General features: G+C 37.0%; 3 protein-coding genes, 1 long non-coding RNA gene and 3 pseudogenes across 5 annotated transcripts; 4 read left to right on the forward strand and 3 right to left on the reverse strand.

Annotated features, from left to right (window-relative positions):
- The first annotated feature begins 22 nt into the window (after window positions 1–22).
- On the forward strand, window positions 23–4,990 carry LOC104761021 (uncharacterized). Its single transcript, XM_010484038.3, has 20 exons — window positions 23–273; window positions 477–563; window positions 674–742; window positions 863–995; window positions 1,078–1,124; window positions 1,205–1,291; window positions 1,737–1,798; window positions 2,000–2,042; window positions 2,147–2,227; window positions 2,313–2,426; window positions 2,589–2,694; window positions 2,776–2,839; window positions 3,036–3,078; window positions 3,211–3,459; window positions 3,550–3,711; window positions 3,806–3,934; window positions 4,048–4,197; window positions 4,293–4,379; window positions 4,492–4,560; window positions 4,678–4,990. Exons 1-20 carry the CDS (start codon window positions 142–144, stop codon window positions 4,774–4,776), a joined length of 2,013 nt encoding a protein of 670 aa, XP_010482340.2. The 5' UTR covers window positions 23–141; the 3' UTR covers window positions 4,777–4,990.
- Window positions 4,991–8,614: 3,624 nt separating this feature from the next.
- On the forward strand, window positions 8,615–9,463 carry LOC109130593 (uncharacterized). Its single transcript, XR_002036499.2, has 3 exons — window positions 8,615–8,675; window positions 9,127–9,188; window positions 9,391–9,463. It is a non-coding gene; the product is annotated as an uncharacterized LOC109130593 (long non-coding RNA).
- An 18-nt stretch (window positions 9,464–9,481) lies between these two features.
- LOC104774322 (uncharacterized) lies at window positions 9,482–11,294 on the forward strand (annotated as a pseudogene). The gene is made up of 5 exons (XR_015588273.1): window positions 9,482–9,486; window positions 9,572–9,689; window positions 9,984–10,067; window positions 10,167–10,900; window positions 11,018–11,294. The product of XR_015588273.1 is annotated as an uncharacterized LOC104774322 (transcript).
- Window positions 11,295–11,625: 331 nt separating this feature from the next.
- Window positions 11,626–12,080, reverse strand: LOC104763333 (elongator complex protein 3-like). The gene is made up of 2 exons (XM_010486718.3): window positions 11,920–12,080; window positions 11,626–11,831 (listed from the first exon to the last, which is right to left on the reverse strand). The coding sequence occupies exons 1-2, from the start codon at window positions 12,076–12,078 to the stop codon at window positions 11,673–11,675; spliced, it is 318 nt and encodes a 105-aa protein (XP_010485020.1). The 5' UTR covers window positions 12,079–12,080; the 3' UTR covers window positions 11,626–11,672.
- A 528-nt stretch (window positions 12,081–12,608) lies between these two features.
- On the reverse strand, window positions 12,609–13,292 carry LOC104763334 (uncharacterized; annotated as a pseudogene).
- A 499-nt stretch (window positions 13,293–13,791) lies between these two features.
- Window positions 13,792–16,101, forward strand: LOC104763335 (G-type lectin S-receptor-like serine/threonine-protein kinase SD3-1 pseudogene; annotated as a pseudogene).
- On the reverse strand, window positions 15,991–20,032 carry ELO3 (radical SAM domain-containing protein / GCN5-related N-acetyltransferase (GNAT) family protein). Its single transcript, XM_010484039.3, has 9 exons — window positions 19,354–20,032; window positions 18,818–18,887; window positions 18,561–18,733; window positions 18,056–18,230; window positions 17,710–17,876; window positions 17,416–17,635; window positions 17,224–17,328; window positions 16,528–16,680; window positions 15,991–16,439 (listed from the first exon to the last, which is right to left on the reverse strand). Exons 1-9 carry the CDS (start codon window positions 19,827–19,829, stop codon window positions 16,281–16,283), a joined length of 1,698 nt encoding a protein of 565 aa, XP_010482341.1. The 5' UTR covers window positions 19,830–20,032; the 3' UTR covers window positions 15,991–16,280.
- Window positions 20,033–20,592: the final 560 nt, after the last annotated feature.

Raw genomic sequence — 20,592 nt, forward strand, 5'->3', positions numbered from 1 at the left:
GCCTGGCCCAGGATGTTTCTTCGTCTTCGTCTTCTTTTGGTAGAACTGTAGAAGACAAGAAAGGGCTACTTCCATTAATCATCGCTCTTCTTCTTCGTTTCTCTCAGCCTCCTCCTCCATCCATTCCTAAAGCTCACAATTATGGGAAAGAAGACGAAGAAGCCTGGTAAAGGAAAGGAGAAAACCGAGAGAAAAACCGCCAAAGCAGAGGAGAAGAAAGCTCGTCGAGAGGGCAAAAAGCTCTCTCCTGAAGACGACATCGACGCCATTCTCGTAATTTTTTACTCTCTCTCCCTTCAGATTCTTATTGGGTTTTGTGTATTGGTTTTGAGCTTAGGAATCATGAGTGTGTTGGGTTCTACTCTGTTCTTAGTTTTATGGAGTATGTATTGATTAAAAGATACTTCTTTTACTAGTATAGATTGCAAACCAACAACAAAAAGGTAACATTTTTGTATTATGTTGTTGTTTACCAGTTGAGCATACAAAAGGAGGAGGCTAAGAAGAAAGAGGTCCATGTTGAGGAAAATGTGCCAGCACCATCTCCTAGGTCAAACTGCTCGGTTAGGCTCTCTTACTCTGTTTATTTTTTTATAAAGATTGAAACTTTTTTGATCTAAAGCTTTTGAACTTTTTTCCAAATCTGTGCTGATTGATGAGATTATTTATGCAGCTTACTATAAATCCTTTGAAAGAGACTGAGTTGATACTCTATGGTGGTGAATTTTATAATGGCCAGAAGGTTAGCTTTCAAAATTTGGTTGCACAATCTTTTTTCTTTCAAGTTTTCGTTCCCCTTGTAAAGAGAGCGTTTTGTTATGTAACCACCATATGATACAAACTGGTTTTCATGTGATTGCAGACGTATGTGTATGGTGATCTCTACCGATATGATGTCGATAAGCAGGAGTGGAAGTTAGTTTCTAGCCCCAATAGTCCACCTCCTCGTAGCTCTCATCAGGCAGTTGCTTGGAAGAATTATCTCTACATATTTGGTAGATGAATGACATTGAATGATTCTTTTTGCATCTTCATTCCTTTCAGTCCATATGTGTAAGTTCCTTTTTTATTGATTAGGTGGTGAGTTTACATCTCCAAACCAAGAGCGGTTCCACCACTACAAGGTGAGTAGTATATTGCTGTGTTTTGCCAGTCTATTACTATCTCTTTTTTCTCATCGTTTAACGTTGGGTTTAATTTATAGGACTTTTGGATGCTGGACGTGAAAACTAACCAGTGGGAACAGTTAAATTTGAAGGGATGTCCTAGTCCACGTTCTGGTCATCGTATGGTAAGTCTTTGATGTATCCTGACCAATGTTCCTTAAAACTAAACAATGTTTGTTGCTAACATACTGCTGCAATAAGTATTTAGAGTCGGACTTTGAATACACTACTCTCCTTCTAGCTGAAACAGCAATATCCAGACTTTGGCAGTACGTCGAATTAACAAGCTCTGAGACTAGTATTAGATATTTAAGACTGTAGATATTGTTCACATTTTGTCTTGTAGTTTATACATCAAGGGTGGGAATCTGGAAAAGTTGTCACCTGTGTGCTGCTTAATTTTCAAACTTATCTTCTGTGATGAATAGATAGCAGTTTGTGTTCTGCTGTGTTGAGTTGTCTGCTTACTAGAATTGTAATTTCATAGTCAATCAATTCTTGCCTCCCTTCTAGTAACCAGCTCAGTAAGTTCTTATCTTGCTTTTCTTACATCTTACTTTATTTTTCCAGGTATTATACAAACACAAGATTATAATTTTTGGTGGCTTCTATGACACTCTACGTGAAGTAAGGTAGTAACTTACTCATTCCGTTAGAACTATGTCAGGATCTTAATTTCATCTCTTAATAATAGAGAATAGACCATGTAAACCTCTTCTAGTAGCTCCAACTGAATTAGGAGATTAATGTTATTGAACATATTTTTTCTCTAAGCTTTCATTTGATGTAACATTTTGATAAGTTGATCTCTGCTATCCACTTCTCGTTGGCAGGTATTACAATGATCTCTATGTGTTTGACCTGGACCAATACAAGGTAAACCTACCTTCCGTTGCAGAAGTTTCCATCCCATTTCAGTTCTTAGCTCTCTGGAACTTTCTACACCTTTTAGTGAATATGTTTGGTGTCTCTTTTGATAGTGGCAAGAAATCAAACCTAAGCCTGGTGCCATGTGGCCTACAGCTAGAAGCGGCTTCCAGTTTTTTGTTTATCAAGACGAGGTCAGTTTACAATTCATATGTCTTTATCATATTCTTCAAGTCCAAGCATAACCATTTATTTATAGGAAATTCTTTCATCCTGCAGATATACTTATATGGTGGTTATTCAAAAGAAGTTTCATCCGAGAAGAGCTCTGAGAAAGGAATTGTTCATGCAGATTTGTGGTCTCTTGATCCCAGGACTTGGGAATGGAACAAAGTATGTAATTCTAGATGGCATCACTTTTAGAGTTACTTCTTATACTCTTTACATGATAAAACTAGTATCACCGGGAGAGTGATACCCACAGTTAGTTCATTCATGTTTTGTAGTTTTAAATATTATCTTTCGTTGTGATGTAATGATTCTTGCTGTACTTAGGTGAAGAAAATCGGGATGCCTCCTAGCTCCCGTGCTGGATTTTCAGTCTGTGTCCACAAAAAGCGTGCTTTGCTGTTTGGGGGTGTCGTGGACATGGAAATGGAAGGTCAGGAAATGGTTTCCTAGTGTCATTTTTGTATATCAGAAACTCTAAGTTAAATTCTTGACCTCTGCAATTTTTTGGCAGGTGATGTAATGATGAGTTTATTCTTAAATGAACTCTATGGCTTCCAGTTAGATAATCGTCGCTGGTAAGAATCCAATTGATGTTATTATGAGCACTGAACTTATGAAGCTTCTTCTCAAATGTATTTTTTGCTATTTAAGTTTTACCCCTGAAGGTTGTAAAAACTATAGCTATTTTGAGATGCTTAGTTCTTAAAAATATGTTAAGGTTCGGTAGTTTTTCATTTTGTATCACTGACTCTCAGTTTCTATGGAGTACAGGTATCCAATAGAGTTACGAAAAGAAAAATCATCAAAAGATAAGGTACGACTGCATCTACTATAGTTTTTGGCTTTTTGCTGCGTGCTGTATCCATTATTCAACTTTTATCCCGTGGGAGCCTTATGGTTAAGAGATGTTTCAAATTAGTCTAAAACTTATCTCCGTATTTTACAGGCAAAGAAGAATATAGAGGCAAAACCTGTGGCATCTAACAATGATGAAGAGATGGATTCATCAGAAGAAGATGAATCATCGGCCATGATTGAGCAAAGCGATGGAGTAGGCTCCTCGGATGGGATATCTGAACGTATGGTAGCAGGTCTAACTGTTGATGGAAATAGATCTAATGCTGAGTCTGATAAAAGTAAGAGTCTACAGAAAGCAAAAGCTAGACTAGATCCTCAAGTTTCAGTCTCAGAGGAGGTTTGTTTTGGCAAAATTCACTAACATTGTGTACCTTCAGTTACGAGCATTGGTGTCATTTTGTAAATCGTTGCATTTATTTCCTTGCAGGTTGTAAAACCATGTGGGCGTATCAATTCTTGTATGGTCGTTGGGAAGGATACCTTATACATATATGGTGGCATGATGGAGATAAAAGATAAAGAAGTTACTCTTGATGATTTGTATTCGCTCAACCTTAGCAAACTTGACGAGTGGAAGTGTATCATACCGGTTTGTTTGACACCAATCTTCATTTTTTGTCTTTGATATCGATTGATAAAATATTCTGCAGACAATAAGTTTCTTGGTATGTCCTTTACAACAGGCGACTGAAACTGAGTGGGTGGAAGTCTCAGATGAGGAAGAAGGGAACGAAGACGAGGATGAAGATGATAGTGAAGATGAAGGAAACAGTGAAGAGTCTGATGATGAAGATGACGATGAAGAAGTAGAGGTACTATATGGTTTTGCCTTTCCTTCTTCTCTTAGATACTTTATCCCTCTTTGAATCTGGAGTGAGTCTACCCTGTGGCTATATTTGACATAGTTTGGTTATGTTAAATCTAGGCAATGGATGTTGACGGATCAGTGAAAGTGGGAGAAGTTGTTGCAATGATAAAAGGAGAAGGAAAGTCCCTTCGAAGAAAAGAGAAACGAGCTCGGATAGAACAAATTAGAGCTAATTTAGGACTTTCAGATTCACAGAGAACCCCAGTGGTAAAATTGGCTTTGGCTTTTTTTTTGTCTTTTCGTTTTCTGAGGAGATTATGTTTGAAGCTCAACTAATTTGATCATGTTGTTTGTCTTTGAAGCCTGGAGAAACTTTGAAGGATTTCTATAAGCGCACAAATATGTACTGGCAGATGGCTGCCTATGAGCATACTCAACATACCGGCAAGGTATAGTCTTCCATCGAGCATATAGTGATGACTCCATATTGTAGCAACATTGTTCTGTCCTTGGCATGAGTCATGACATTATATTATGATTCACATGTAATTGGCATTGTAGGAGCTCCGGAAGGATGGTTTTGATCTCGCGGAATCTCGGTATCTGGAACTGAAACCAATTCTAGATGAGGTGAGAGTTTTATCACATGACATCAGTCGCTCACCATTTTCTTCTCTTTAAATCGTGTAAAGCCTGGCCAGAGTTATGGTGATTTGTGATAATAATGGTTGAATGTACAATTTGCAGTTGGCAATACTTGAGGCAGAGCAAAAAGCTGAAGAAGCAGAAGGACCTGAGGCTAGTAGTAGCTCTAGAAAGGGTGGCGGCATTGCAAAGAAGAGATGAGGTTATTAACAGCCTCAGCAGTTATCGTTATTTTACAGTCAAACATCAATTTTGAAATAGACTCATCTTGATGAGGCCACAAGTCTGTAACATTTGTTAAGATTTTGAGGAAAACTGCAAATTCCTACATGTACTATGGCGATATCTGTTATCATTACAATTACTACACAAACGAACGACTAATTTAGCCACAAATAAGTTTTTTACGATCAAACGACTTCGTATTGAGTAACCGCAAAGGAGACTGACTGCCCATGGAGAATTTATTGTTCTTTCGACTTTTCTAGGAACCGGTTGGAAAGTGGATGATATAGCAAGCTGTTGAATCAAGCGGTAATTGCTAGGCTATTTCTAAACGAGATCAGGAGTAATCCTAAGTTCAAACCAAAAGTTATTCAAGAACAAATCCAGCAACGTTGGAATTTAACTGCTTCGCACAAGTTCTTGCTGCTCATTCTCACACTTGGCCACTGTATTTTAACCCATTTCCCTGTACATCCACAACCGCAATAACTTTAGGAATTCAATGCTACACTAAGCCAAACCGTTGACAGCGCATGAACAACATCAATCACTTTCTTATCACTTCCAATCATAATAATCCCCCACATCCTAGCTTCAAAACAGTTCCCACATACCAAACTAGCCAGTTTAAAATGTGAAAACCCCATTTTTTGAGGCAGGCATGAACCCACAATGTTTATCCAAAAAAAAAGGAATAACTAGATTTTAGAATGAGATAAACATAGAAACAAAAAAATTCAAATCAAAACATCAACATAAAATAACAGTTTATCATCACTTTCAATATAATTTATAATCTTAGTTTCTTAAAAATGGTATATACCCTATTATTGTAATCAAATTTTGAATTAAGAAAATATAGATTAATTCAACTATTAGTACATAAGAAAATAGTATAAGAAATTTTTTATGATTTCTTCGTTTGAAAGATAAGTATAATATATAGCAAATATTAGTGAATTAAAAATAAAGTGAAATATTCAATTTGACAATTTTTTTTTAATCTGTTTTTTCACGAAAACTCATTATTTTATAATTTATGAAAAATTAATGAAGTAATTATTGTCTTTAAAAAGACACATTTAAAAATTAAATTATATGTGAGAAGTATTAGCAATTCAAAAAAGTATGTTGATTACTAACTCATTATTAAAATTAAAATAAACAGAAAAATTTGTTTTCTCCAGTAAGTAGTTTGGAAACAAAACCACTGGCTAATTGGTGAATAATAACACAAATGCTGTCCATGAGTTAAATTTCTTCTTTAATTTCATTAATTGGCAAACAGATTTTTCTTTTTCTCTTAAAAATTGCAAATTAGGTTCATTTTTTGTGAATGGTGTAAAAATCAGTTTTTTCGAAAACCACATTTAGAAATCCGCACTTGTAATGTCACCATTCATGACCTTACATGTTTTGGTGAATAATAACACAACTGCAGTCAATGAGTTAAAAAATTTCTTTGAGAAGTGCAAACAGATTTTTTTATCTTTCTCAATAAACTAAATTTACGTTAAATTTTTATGAATGGTGTAAAAATCAGTTTTTTTGAAAACTACACTTATGAAAACTACTCCTATGGAGATGGAGACTGATGCTGCTACTCCTATGGAGACAACTCCTAGTGTTCTACCTAAAGAAGAGCGGCTGAAGCAACTATGGGAAAATGCAAGGCAAGAGGGCCCGAGCCGGATAGAAGAGACAGATATTGAAGTCCTTATTGGCAAAGAGATACTTCGACAAGTAAGAAGTCGCCCTCGTCCAATAGGAGGTCCTATTTTCGCGTGTTCAGACGGATACGTTCATAGTCTTGCTTGGCATCCCAAGGAAACTCCTCCTATTGTGACTGAACAAAGTTGGCGCGGAAATTTTGGTCCCATCAGAGACCAAAAGAACCATCTACTCTGCTGGAACTACTCATCAACAGATTTGGTGAGCGCAAGAGTTGATACAATCTAGATGGGAAACTGAATTTAAACCGTTGAGTACCTGGCACTTGTGTACTGTATGCCAAACTGATCTGCTAGGCAGAGACAAAAGAGCACCTAAGGATCATGTCTGCTATGGATGTGAACCGTATTTTTTTGTTACAATATATGAAATATTTTGGTATCCCGCCACCAGAAGAAAAATGTCAAGCTGAGTTTAGTTGCCGTCAAGAACCATTCCCTCCCGCCAGCTTCGGTGAATCCAGGATCGAAAACGTGAAGGAAGTTGGTCTCGAGGCTGCTTTGTTTGGACTTTCCTTTCACCCATTTGTGGCTTATGTGTATAATCGCACATATTTGACAAAGGAGACGACATCTACTATGGCCTTCTAGAGAAAAATGCTTCGTTCTAAGGATATCACTCAGTCGTCGTGGAGTCGGTTAAACGCTATCGTGGTGATGTCGTTGCTGTTTGCAGAATGTCCAATGGTGACCAAGTTGCTAATCATGGATATTTGTATGTTTCCCTTACAACGATGTACTAGGTAGCAATTGACTATGTGCGGAGTAAATCGATTTAAGGAAAATTATTGTAAGTAAAATTATTATTTAGATCCAATATTGGTTTGTGTCACACATAAATACATAATCTGTAGTTAAATATTTTTCTTTATTTATTCAAAACTTCACTTTTTTATCTTTGAATGTGTAAGAGGTTTTATGGTAGAGAAAGTATTGATAAAATGTTACTATTTATTGCAACATGTCTTTTGTGTGGTTTAAAAATCAAATTCATATCTTCTTATGTTTTATTTTGTAATCATAACAATTTTACATATTTCTTATTTAACCATAACAACATATACTAAATTACTCGGTAGTTTAGTTATTTAATTTTATTATATGTTAGTAACAATCAGATTCTAAACCAAATTTCTGAAGATAATCTAATTTATTGATTTACGTTTTTTGATTAGGCTATTTAAATCTTTTAAGTTAGTCGGTTTGTTAATATTTTCTATAAATGACCGATTATTACCCAAAAAACCATTATGAAAAAATTGATAAAATTCCAAAATCAACGTATTTATATAAGAAATACATTTCACCCGTGAAATATGTGAACGTGGTAAAAAATATTTATAAAATATTACAATTTATGGCAATATATATTTTTGTGTGTTTTAAAAATCAAATTTCTATTTGTGGTTTATCGAGTAACTATAATAATTTTGCATAATCTAATAGTCACTCATTTTAAATATATAATGATTTTTTTTGGTACTAAGTTTATTTATAATGATAAGGGTTATTGTCTCATTCCTTTTTAATAACACATAGACGAATATACAATTAGAACGTATTTTCCTATTTGGTTATCAATATTTCTATTTTTTAATGAATAATGACACTAAATGTTGAGAATAAATAGTTTACATACTTAGATATATATAAATAATCACACATCATGATATCCCCTCATTTGTTGACATTTTAAATTTATTTATGAATATATATGAATCTATATTTATTGGGAATTAAGTTTCTTTTAATATTTGGAGATAATTCAGGTATAATATACTTATTTCTATAATCAATTATAATAACTATTGAAAGCTTGTTATTTAAATTATTATGGTAATAATACTAACATAAAAGATAACATTTTGTTTTTATATGATTATGTTAATAAGTTATATGTTCTTTATTTTTATTAACTTTATATTAATTGATATGTTTTTATAGCCATTTTAGAATATTTTATTTATATTGATTTGTATATTTGTAAGTAAATTTTAGTGAAATTTTGCCTTAAAATAGTATGTAATTATTTAATTAGTTTTAATATGTGATATTTAAATTTATGTGAGAAATGATGACATATATAACTATTGGGAACAGTGAAATTTGAAGGGATGTCCTAGTCCACGTTCTGGTCATCGTATGGTAAGTCTTTGATGTATCCTGACCAATGTGCCTTAAAACTAAACAATGTTTGTTGCTAACATACTGCTGGAATAAGTATATATAGTCGGACTTTGAATACACTACTCTCCTTCAGCTGAAACAGCAATATCCAGACTTTGGCAGTACCCAGTACGTCGAATTAACAAGCACTGAGAGTAGTATTAGATATTTAAGACTGTAGATATTGTTCACATTTTGTCTTGTAGTTTATACATCAAGGGTGGGAATCTGGAGAAGTTGTCACCTGTGAGCTGCTTAATTTTCAAAATTATCTTCTGTGATGAATAGATAGCAGTTTGTGTTCGGCTGTGTTGAGTTGTCTGCTAACTAGAATTGTAATTTCATAGTCAATCTATTCTTGCCTCCCTTCTAGTAACCAGCCCATTAAGTTCTTATCTTGTTTTTCTTACATCTTACTTTATTTTTCCAGGTATTATACAAACACAAGATTATAATTTTTGGTGGCTTCTATGACACTCTACGTGAAGTAAGGTAGTAATTTACTCATTCCGTTAGAACTATGTCAGGATCTTAATATCATTTCTTAATAAGAGAGAATAGACCATGTAAACCCTCTTCTAGTAGCTCCAACTGAATTAGGAGATTAATGTGATTGAACATATGGTTTCTCTAAGCTTTTATTTGATGTAACATATTGATAAGTTGATCTCTGCTATCCACTTCTCGTTGGCAGGTATCACAATGATCTCTATGTGTTTGACCTGGACCAATACAAGGTAAACCTACCTTCCGTTGCAGAAGCTTCCAGTTTTTTGTTTATCAAGATGAGGTCAGTTTACAGTTCACATGTCTATATCATATTCTTCAAGTCCAAGCATAACCATTTATTTATAGGAAATCCTTTCATGCTGCAGGTATACATACTTATATGGTGGTTATTCAAAAGAAGTCTCATCCGAGAAGAGCTCTGAGAAAGGAATTGTTCATGCAGATTTGTGGTCTCTTGATCCCAGGACTTGGGAATGGAACAAAGTATGTAATTCTAGATGGCATCACTTTTAGAGTTACTTCTTATACTCTTTACATGATAAAACTAGTATCACGGGGAGAGTGATACCCATAGTTAGTTCTTTTATGTTTTGTAATTTCTATCAGTTAGAAGTATTAACAACCCAGTAGTTTTAAATTTTATCTTTCGTTGTCATGTAACGATTCTTGCTGTACCCCAGTGGTAAAATTGGCTTTGGCATTTTTTTCTTTTCGTTTTCTGAGAAGAAGATTATGTTTGAAGCTCAACTAATTTGATCATGTTGTTTGTCTTTGAAGCCTGGAGAAACTTTGAAGGATTTCTATAAGCGCACAAATATGTACTGGCAAATGGCTGCCTACGAGAGCATACCCAACATACCGGCAAGGTACAGTCTTCAATCAAGCATATAATGATGACTCATATTGTAGCAACATTGATCTGTCCTTGGCATAAGTCATGACATGTAATTGGCATTGTAGGAGCTGCGGAAGGATGGTTTTGATCTCGCGGAATCTCGGTATCTGGAACTGAAACCAATTCTAGACGAGGTGAATGTTAAATCAAGTGAAGAAGACGCTTCTCATAAGACATTTATTCATGAGGATGGAACTGTTGAGTTTGATGAAGAGAATCTGATCGAGTGTAAAGTCACTGGATTGGGTGTTGAAGATGAGGAGAATGATTACCGAGATACACCTGTTAGCTCGGATATTGAAACAGAGCAATACGAAAGGTGTAGTGGCGAGCTAAAGCTAAAACAAGTGTTTGACACTTTGGAAGAGTTTAAAGAAGCTATGGTGGATTATGTGTTGAATGAAGGATGGAATGTGAAGTATTCAAGATGGGGAAAATAAAAGTCTGAGCTCAAGTGTGCGATGGAAGGAGACTGCCCTTGGAGAATTTATTGTTCTTTCGAGGAACCGGTTGGGAAGTGGATGATCAAAGCGTATCACGACGAGCATCGTTGTGAAAGGAACGGATGTAGCAAGCTGTTGAATCAAGCTGTAATTGCTAGGCTGTTTCTAAACGAGATCAGGAGTAATCCTAAGTTGAAACCAAAAGCTATTTAAGAACAAATCCAGCAACGTTGGAATTTAACTGCTTCGCGTGACCAGTGTCGGAAGGCAAAAGGAGTAGCGTTGGAGATCATCAAAAAGGAAAATGATGAACAACAGTGTTCATGGCTGCAAGACTATCAGTTGGAGAATATGGAGTGAGTATTTCTATCAGTTACTTTTAGCACTTAATTTTATCTAACAATATGGCTGCCTTTGTAGCATTTCTCTTGCAATATAATATATGAAATGCTCTTTTGCATTTTCTTTGTTAGTTTGAACCCTGATTCTTCGGTGGAGTTTCATGAGGAGGGAAGTAAGAAGAATCGTAAAAGAAAGATGGTTGTGGATGAGTCTCCAAAGAAGAAACACAAAGTTGGCAGAGAGGGTAGGATTGTTCGCTGTGGCAGATGCGGTCTAGTTGGACACAACTCGAGGAAGTGTGGTAATGTAGGGGTTGAGTATATAAGACCGAAGAATAGGAACACATTAGATGAAGGATCTGAGTCCATGGCTCTAGACAACAACGAAGGATCAAGTCAGTCTACATAGAATTTGGTTAATAATTAATATGCAGCTTTTGGATCTTTAAAATGATGTGAACATCTTTTGCTTTGTCTCTATTATTATACGCTTACCAAGTAGAATTGGTTATATTAGTTCAAGCCTTTTAAGTGCATCCCAACAATCTGTCCTGCATTACAATGCTTACCAAGTGGAAGTGGTGATTTTAGTTCAGTACTAAGTGTGCTTGAAAGAGTAGCAATGTGTATGCATTAAAGATTCATATAAGATCACCATAGTTCGTATAGGAATCAGCCGGTTTTCAACCTGACTAAAATTTTAAAAAGCAAAACTGATACCACTGACAAGAATATGTGATAAGTTCAACATACAGTTTCGCAAATTTGGTTTTGAAGTAACATAATTTCAAAGAAGATGCTTAACCATGTAAGGACCTTCCAATTCATAACCTAACTTTCTGTAGTAGTGCCGAGTTCCTACACCAGAAATTACACCAATTTTGTTAGATCTGTGTTCTCTTCTAGCAATCCTCTCTGCTTCTTCCATTAGAAGGGTACCATAACCCTGCAAATTCGACACACAAGAAAAACCGGTAATTAGAAGAATATAACTCCATAATTGAGTGTCAAAATTCAAGTTAGATATCAGGTACCTGATGTTGCAACTTATCAGCCTCTCGACCATGAACTGGTACAGCCGTTCCATATACATGAAGCTCCCGGACAACAGAACACTTTCCCATGAGTTCTGGACAAGTTACATTCTTCCCGCATTTACGCAAACGTAACAACCCAACAAGAATGTCCTGCATCCATAAAGATTAAAAAGGATGGGTAAATCTAAGAAAATGTCAGAGTCTTGACATATTCTAAAACTGCTAATCAGGTGTAAGGCTTGGAAGGAAAAAGCTTTTCAAGTTTCTCATGAAATTATGGATACAAAATTAATCACCTTCTTAATCTATATATGACACAAGATCTTCTTGCATATTTTATACAAACTACATACTCATTGTATACACCACTACATAAGGCACATGCTTATTCATATAGGTTTATCAATTCAATTTGCAGTGTTTCAGGGGGAAAATGAGTCAATAGCAAATTTTTAGATAAGAGTTGGGCAACAAGTTGATCTAATTATTTAATACTTTTAGGTAATTGAATCCAGAATGGTATAGATCATACTTTTAGATGAGTGATCCGAGTCAAAATATGGTAGAATAATATGTAAAATAACTAAAAGATATAAAGGGGTTAAAGGTTTTTGTTAAATTTTGGATTTACAAAAAATTCAACATTACAAACAGGGGATACGAGAAAAGAATTTAAGAGAGTAAGTTCACAGAGAATAAGATCCTATGTAGAAGCAACTTGTGATGAGTCGAGAAGTATCGCCATGGAAAGAAGCTAGGGTTTAGTCGCTGCAAAACTCGAAGTCATGAGAGGCGCTAGAGTTTAGATCAAAACCAGAAGCAATATACGAAGTAGATCGATCACAATCCTCGTCGAGAGAACAAGTGCTAGGGTTTTGTTCCGAGTTAGAAACAGATTGCGATTTTTCTTTCTTCTCAAGGCACGCCATCATATGCTTCTTCACTCTCTCTATACGATCCTCGAGGATGTTTAACTCAGAGAGATCATCGCAAGAATGGTATAGATCAGGGTCTTCCCACCAAAACCCTAGCTTCGATTGGGGTTTAACGTCAATCTTAGGAGGTGGCTTGCGATTTAGGTAACAATCAGCGATCTCTTGGGCAGGAGAGTAGCCGGAGAAGGAGTAAACAACGTCGGACATCTCTGAGGGAGAGGTTACGAAGACGGCGATGTTGGCTCCGGAGAGATGACAGAGATCGGCGGCTTTGGAAAAGACAGTTTGACGACGTTTAGAGCAAGCCACCGCTCGTTGCTGTTTGGTTTCTCGTTTCTTGATTTCGATTTTTCGTTTTGTTCCTTTCTTCATTGTGAAATCAGACGCGTTTGTGCTTGACGACGGCATAATGTTTCTTACCGAGACAAAGAGATAGAAAGCAGCGAGAGAAATAGAGAAATAGAGAACGAGAGAGAGTAGAAAGCCCCTTGTATAGATATTGTAATGATGGGGTCAAACTTAGGTCTTGTTTTCCTTTTTTTTATCGCATATTTATTTTCTATTTTACTTTTTTTGTGTTTTCTACTAGAAGTTTCTAAATATCACAACAATAACTGCAAAAAAAAGGAAAAGCAATACCAATTTACAATAATAATAATTATATACCTAAACTGACACACAAATTAATTCTCAACAAGCGATTGGTGTCCCAAATTTTTAAGATCTGATATGATTGGCCTTTACCTCATATTATTCATGGGCTAGATTTGTAATCCATTATTCACTAACCATCATTGCATAAGGGATAAGTGACACATACTACAAGGGAAAGGTTTAATGGTTAGGTCTTAGGTGGTAGAGACGAAAATTTCTGGTGAAACACATAACCCTTAGAAAAGATGCTTCCACCTCTGCTTTTGTCTTCTCTCTGTAAATCCCTTCTGATCAGCGTAAGGTCGTTTGGGTTGCTGGAGCTGTTGTTTACGTTACTGATAACAGTTCCTACTTGGAGCTCACTAGTGACGGAGAATTGGTTTTGTTTGATTCTTCGTTGGGTGTTCTCCGGTTTGGAACAGCAAGACGAACCGGTTCTCTGTATCCTCTGCTTTGCTTCGTGACGATAATCTTGTGTTGTTGAAAGATAGAGAAGAGATTTGTTTGGCAGAGCTTTGATACTCCGGCTGATACTTTGCTTCCAAACCAAAAGTTACCTTCTTTTGAGATGCTAGTGAGAGAATTCTAGGTCTAGTTATTAGAGTCTTCATTTGGAGGATTCAGGGCGGTTACAGCTGAGATGGGAGAGTAACATTACTCTCTGGTCAAACGGAAGCGAAGCTTTGAAGAAGAAGAAGAAGAAGATTGGTGCTGTTCTTACCTCTGAGAGAGCTCTGTTTCTTGAGGATCAAGATCTGATGAGACCTATATGGTCTGTGTTTGGGGAAGATCATAACGACACTGTCAAGTTCCGGTTTCTTAGGCTTGACCGGGATGGTCATCTGAGAATGTACTCGTGGAACGAGGATTCAAAGTTTTGGAAACCGGTTTGGCAAGCTGTTGAGAATCAGTGTCGTGTTTTTGCAACTTGTGGATCACTTTAACAGTTCTGGATCCTCCGAGTGCACTTGCCCTTTTATTGCTTTTTGTATCGCTCTCGGATCCTAAATGCTTTTGGTGCCTTATCAGAAGCCAAGCTGCAAATCTGGTTGAATTCAAGAACTTGGAGTTGTATGGAAATCTACCCTGCTAATGATTCTGTTGTTTCTGGAGTTAGCTCCCAGAGATGCAAGAAGGTGTGTTCAGAGGATTCTGCTTGTACTGCAGTCACTTACACGAACGATGGGAATCCTCAATGTCGCATGAAGCTGACCCCGATATATCAGCGGTTACTCTCTGATCCATCTCTTAGTTCGATACCATATGTTAAAACATGTTTGGACCCGATTGCTGTTAATCGAAACGTTTCTAAAGAGTCACCACCAGTGACTGTACCCAAGTCTCACGGTATCTGTCTTCCTTGTCTTATCGGCGCAAATTCCACTACACTTGTTCTGTTTCTCGGATTTCAGCTTGGTGTTATTGTGTACATCTACCAGAGGAAGAAGCAGCTAGCTAAAGAAGAAAGCTGATCGATTCTCCAAAGCTGCAAACCCAAAAGGTGTGATGATCTTCTCTGTCGATGAGATAAAGGCCATGACAGATAACTTTGATCATAACATAGGACCGGGGATATTCAAAGGGGTAGGATATGCCGGAGAATGAACTTGTTGCGGTTAAAGAAATGGAAGCGACATTAACAAAAGAAAGGAAGTTTAGGAGCTCTGCATCAAAGATAGGTACAATGCATCACAAGAACCTAGCGAAGCTTGAAGGTTATTGCTGCAGTGCGAGCTAGGCAGGAGATTTCTAGTGTACGAAGACGCTAAGAACGGGTCAATACTGGACGAAGCAAGAAACTAACTTGGAGAGTAAGAACTGAAACCTGCTTAAGCGTGGCTAAAGCTCTGTGTTACCTCCACACAGAATGCAGGGAATTCGTCAGTCATGGGAACTTGAACTGTGGAAACATTCTGCTCGGGGAGGATTTGGAAGCTAAGTTAACTGAATATGGATTCGGTTTATGCGCTGCAAATAAAGATGTTGAAGATTTTGGCAAGACGGTTTTATCTCTAGTAACGGGTAGATATGAACCAGAAGGAGTAGTGAGTGAATGGGTCTACAATATGGCTACCTTTCTAGCATTTCTGATCTTGACATAATCTATCGATACTCTTTTGCATTTTCTTTGTTAGTTTGAACCCTGATTCTTCGGTGGAGATTCATGAGGAGAGAAGTAAGAAGAATCGTAAAAGAAAGATGGTTGTGGATGAGTCTCCAAAGAAGAAACACAAAGTTGGCAGAGAGGGTAGGATTGTTCGCTGTGGCAGATGCGGTATGAACACATTAGATAAAGGATCTGAGTCCATGGCTCTAGACAACAACGAAGGATCAAGTCAGTCTACATAGAATTTGGTTAATATGTAGCTTTTGGATGTTTTAGATGATGTGAACATCTTTTGCTTTGTCTCTATTATTAGACGCTTACCAAGTAGAATTGGTTATATTAGTTAGATACAAGTGGAATTTAGTTCAAGCCTTTTAAGTGGAATATGGTTTTGATTATTATGTGTATCCAACAATCTGTAGTCCATTACAAGGCTTACCAAGTGAAAGTGGTGATTTTAGTTCAGTACATAAGTGCTTCAAAGAGTAGCAATGTGTATGCATTACAGATTCATATAAGATCACCGTAGTTCGTCTAGAAATCAGCATTTTTTTCAACTTGATTATAAAAAATTTTAAAAGCAAAAATGATACCACTGACAAGGAGAAGTATTTAATTTTCAACATACAGGTTCGCAAGTTTGGTTTTGAAGTAACATAATTTCAAAGAAGATGCTTAACCATGTAAGGACCTTCCAATTCATAACCTAACTTTCTGTAGTAATGCCGAGTTCCTACACCAGAAATTACACCGATTTTGTTAGATCTGTGTTCTCTTCTAGCAATCCTCTCTGCTTCTTCCATTAGAAGGGTACCATAACCCTGCAAATTCGACACACAAGAAAAACCGGTAATTAGAAGAATATAACTCCATAATTGAGTGTCAAAATTCAAGTTAGATATCAGGTACCTGATGTTGCAACTTATCAGCCTCTCGACCATGAACTGGTACAGCCGTTCCATATACATGAAGCTCCCGGACAACAGAACACTTTCCCATGAGTTCTGGACAAGTTACATTCTTCCCGCATTTACGCAAACGTAACAACCCAACAAGAATGTCCTGCATCCATAAAGATTAAAATGATGGGTAAATCCAAGAAAATGTCAAAGTCTTTGACATATTTTAAAACTGCTAATCAGGTTTAAGGCTTGGAAGGAAAAACCTTTTCAAGTTTCTCATGAAAGTCTTGGCTTAGTGCATGCCAATGAAATTATGGATACAAAATTAATCACCTTCTCAATCTATATATCTGACACAAGATCTTCTTGCATATTTGATACAAACTACATACTCACTGTATACACCACTACATAAGGCACATGCTTAGTCCTATAAGTTTATGGATTAGGAAAAGGCCATGAGAACTAATGCACTCTGCGTCCTACCTAAACAAGACAATTCTCCATTAAGAAAACATCTATTTTTGATAAACATGACTTATTGTGTCCAATGAAAGACAAGCAGTATGAGATCTGGATAAACCAGATAAGAAGGCATATTCATCCGTAACAAAAGTCAGACAGATAGGGTAATAATTCCTTCACTAAAATCCTAGGCACTATGCTGTGAGAGGTGAGGATGAGAGATTATGAAAGTTTGTACCTGGCGTGTATCTTCATAAGAAAGGAATGTCTCCCAACCTTCATTGGCAGTGTAATCACGACGCACAAGCTCTACTTGTTCTGGCTTAATTTTGTGATGAATGTCCTGTACTTGGATAAGTAATTAACTGTTAGGAAAAATTCTGTATTTAAACCAACAAAACAAAGGAAGCAACAAAGTTCAGGTCGTGACCTGAATTCCAGCTTCACGAGTACGAACATCACGGCACTTAAGGCCCAAGTCATCCATTCTGGCTAGAGCGAGTTCACGGAGATTTCCTTTTTCAACCCCAGATGTAACCAGAGGCATTGGAATATCACGCTGAACTCTATAAACACGTGTCCATGGAGGTACCATGGAGAGAATCCTTGCAACTATATCCACAAGCTGCTCAGGTGGGTAGTTTCGGTACCTGCAGATCAATAAGATTTAAGCTTTTCTGTTGTGACATGCATGCACTCTTCGTTAAATACAAGAACATCGTACCTCCCAGTTTTCCATAATTCATAAAGGCCAGTTCCACGAATCACAAGGGTGGGATATATTTTTAACCCATCGGCTCTAAAAGACGGGCTCTCGAAAAACTCCTTGAAACTTTCCATGTCTCTCTCAACCCCAACATTAGGAAGATCAGGCATCATATGTGCCACCACCTACATGCAAAAAAATAAAAAACGAGTGAGGGCACAAATATATCAATTTCACCAAATAAAGAAAGGCTCATTGGTTTCAAGAAAATTGATGAACAGAAACATAGGAGGTGAAAGCTGCCAAGAGAAACTTGATACTAGCACAATAAAATATTACTCAAAGACTAATATATAAGGGATACCTTGAAACCAGCATCTTTGGCCAAGCAGAAGCAGTCAGCCACCGCGGCAACAGTATGGCCTCTATTTGTGTCACGAGCAACATCTTCATATGTGCTCTGGACACCTATCTCTAGCCGGGTGCAACCATAAGTCAGCATCTGTCGTAGATGAGGTCCAAGGCAGTAATCTGGTCTCCTGATGAATTTGTAAAACAGATTAGGGAATGTATTCCGAGATTCGAATCTTCAGAAATTAGAGAATAGACTCACTTTTCCGTTACAAATAATCAATGAAAATAACATGAACTGATTCACAAAAATATGGTATCAGATTTTTGATATAGTTCCACTCAGCTTGACCATTTTCATTTAAGTGCTACAGAAGAAAAATGAAATCATTATATAGACACTATGGAAGTTTTAAGAGAAAATATATAAGAAAAAAACAAACTTCAATTATAAACGCTTTAGATATTATACATGATCAATGCATTCACAGAGATAGACACTTCAACCCAGAACTCACGTTTCAATCGTCATGCCAATGCATTTAGTTGCACTATGTTCTGAATAAGCAACTGCTTCTTCAACATTGGCAGAAGTATGTCCTGATAACGCATCATGAAGATTCCGTATGAAGAAATCCCGGTACTCAGCAGGCAGCGACATAAATGTACCTCCCATCAAAATGAACTCAACCTATCATTCGAATCAGGAGTAATCATCTGCGCTGAAGACTGGTTAAAAGGAAATAATTACTAGGAAAACAAGAAAAACTCTTACCTTATCTACACTGTGACCCAACCGCTTCAGCTGATCTATCCTGCTCCTTGCCTGAACATATGGATTGTACCTAAGACAATCAACAGGGTTCTATAAATATCCCTTGAAACATGAAACTCAAATCCTCATCACATAATCAGCACACAGAACGATATATCAATTAATCATGGCCGTTTGGGACATTGAAAACTTCCACTTAAGAATTCTGTATCCTTTTTTTGCTATCAAGCAAGTCTACATTTTCATTTATAATCTTAGAACTGGAAGCATTAGCTTCGGTCCAAAATATCAAGCAAGACTAAAACAACAATGATCCTAAGAAAAGCTCCCAAGCCAAGTTCGGAAAAATTACCTACACGTTATCAGAAACTAAAATCTAAGTTCAAACTCCGATAATAGCTTGGATCAGAAACCACAAAATTCCACCCAAAACTACTTAAACCCTAAACCCTTTCCTAGATCAATCGAACAGGCTCTGATCCGATTTCAATTCACTACACGATTATCAATTCGATAGCTTAGTGGAGACTCTTTACCTAGCTCGAATAGCTCGCATGCTGGTAGGCTCGTATCCAGTGTAAGACTGAGTACTATACTCGAAGTCAGAGTCAGGTCCACCGGGGCAATACACGCAAATATTACCCGTCGTAGCAATATGCGGACACCTATGAGGCTTCGACATGACCGCCACGACGGCGATTCCTGAAGCCGTTCGAACCGGTTTGGCACGGAGCTTGGGGAGAAGAGTCTCTCTCTCTGAATCCGGAAGCGCAGCGATCATCTCAACAAGCTTAGGCGCACGCGCTAATCCGTATTTCCGACAAGCGGCGGTTTTGATGGCGTTTAGGTCAACATTCTCGTTGCGGTGTGAGCGCTCAATCATGGTGCTAACAATCTCAGATATGGCGCGAACTCGAGCTTCTTCCTCCGTCAGTCCACGGCCCTGAAATCCGCCGCGACCTGGCCGTGGTTGCTTTTTCAACTCGCCGTTCATCACTACCGCCGTCGCCATCGTCACGAAAACCTCAGACGAACTACGCAGATTTTGTGTCGTTGAACGCAGGTTTTGTGTTTAGTGACATCCTTAAACGGCATCGTTTTTAGCTACATTTAATCGGGTCACCCACCCATTAGCCGGGTCACTCACCCAACGCTTTTAAACGGCTTCGTTTAATTGAAACTTGAAATCCTCGAGAGTGGTCGTCCCACTCCCACATGTAGGGCTGGGCACGGGACGGATATCTTTGAATTTTCTCATACCTTTTACCCGATCCGACCCTAACGGGTAATAGGAAAAAATTATTCGTACTCGACCCATAAATAACGGGTATCCGGAAAAACGGGTATCCGGAAAAAAATAGTTGACCCTTTACCCTTACACGGAAAAATGAATATCCGATAAAAAAAATTGTTAATAATCGCAATAATAATTTCATATTCCAAAATCCGAAAAGGAAAAATTCATAAATGTATACAACATATAGGTCCAAAATTAGAAAATTACAAACTTAAAAAATAAAAATAAAATATTAATTTAATTGGGCGTCGTATATACCATTTCAGTTGGACTAAGTTGAACTTAGGCTTTAACTTTAACTCTATAATATATTTATAAATTAATAATAAATAATAATAATAATACAAAATATTAAAGGGTATTTACGGGTCGGGTAACAAAACGAGTAAAAGGACGGGACGGGTATTGAAAACTAAACTAATACCCTATACTCGTCCCTTACTCACGAGTAATATAATTATAATACCCTTTACTCGAC

This window comes from Camelina sativa, chromosome 18 (assembly GCF_030686135.1).
Source record: "Camelina sativa cultivar CO46 ecotype springtype chromosome 18, ASM3068613v1".
Lineage (NCBI taxonomy): Eukaryota > Viridiplantae > Streptophyta > Magnoliopsida > Brassicales > Brassicaceae > Camelina > Camelina sativa.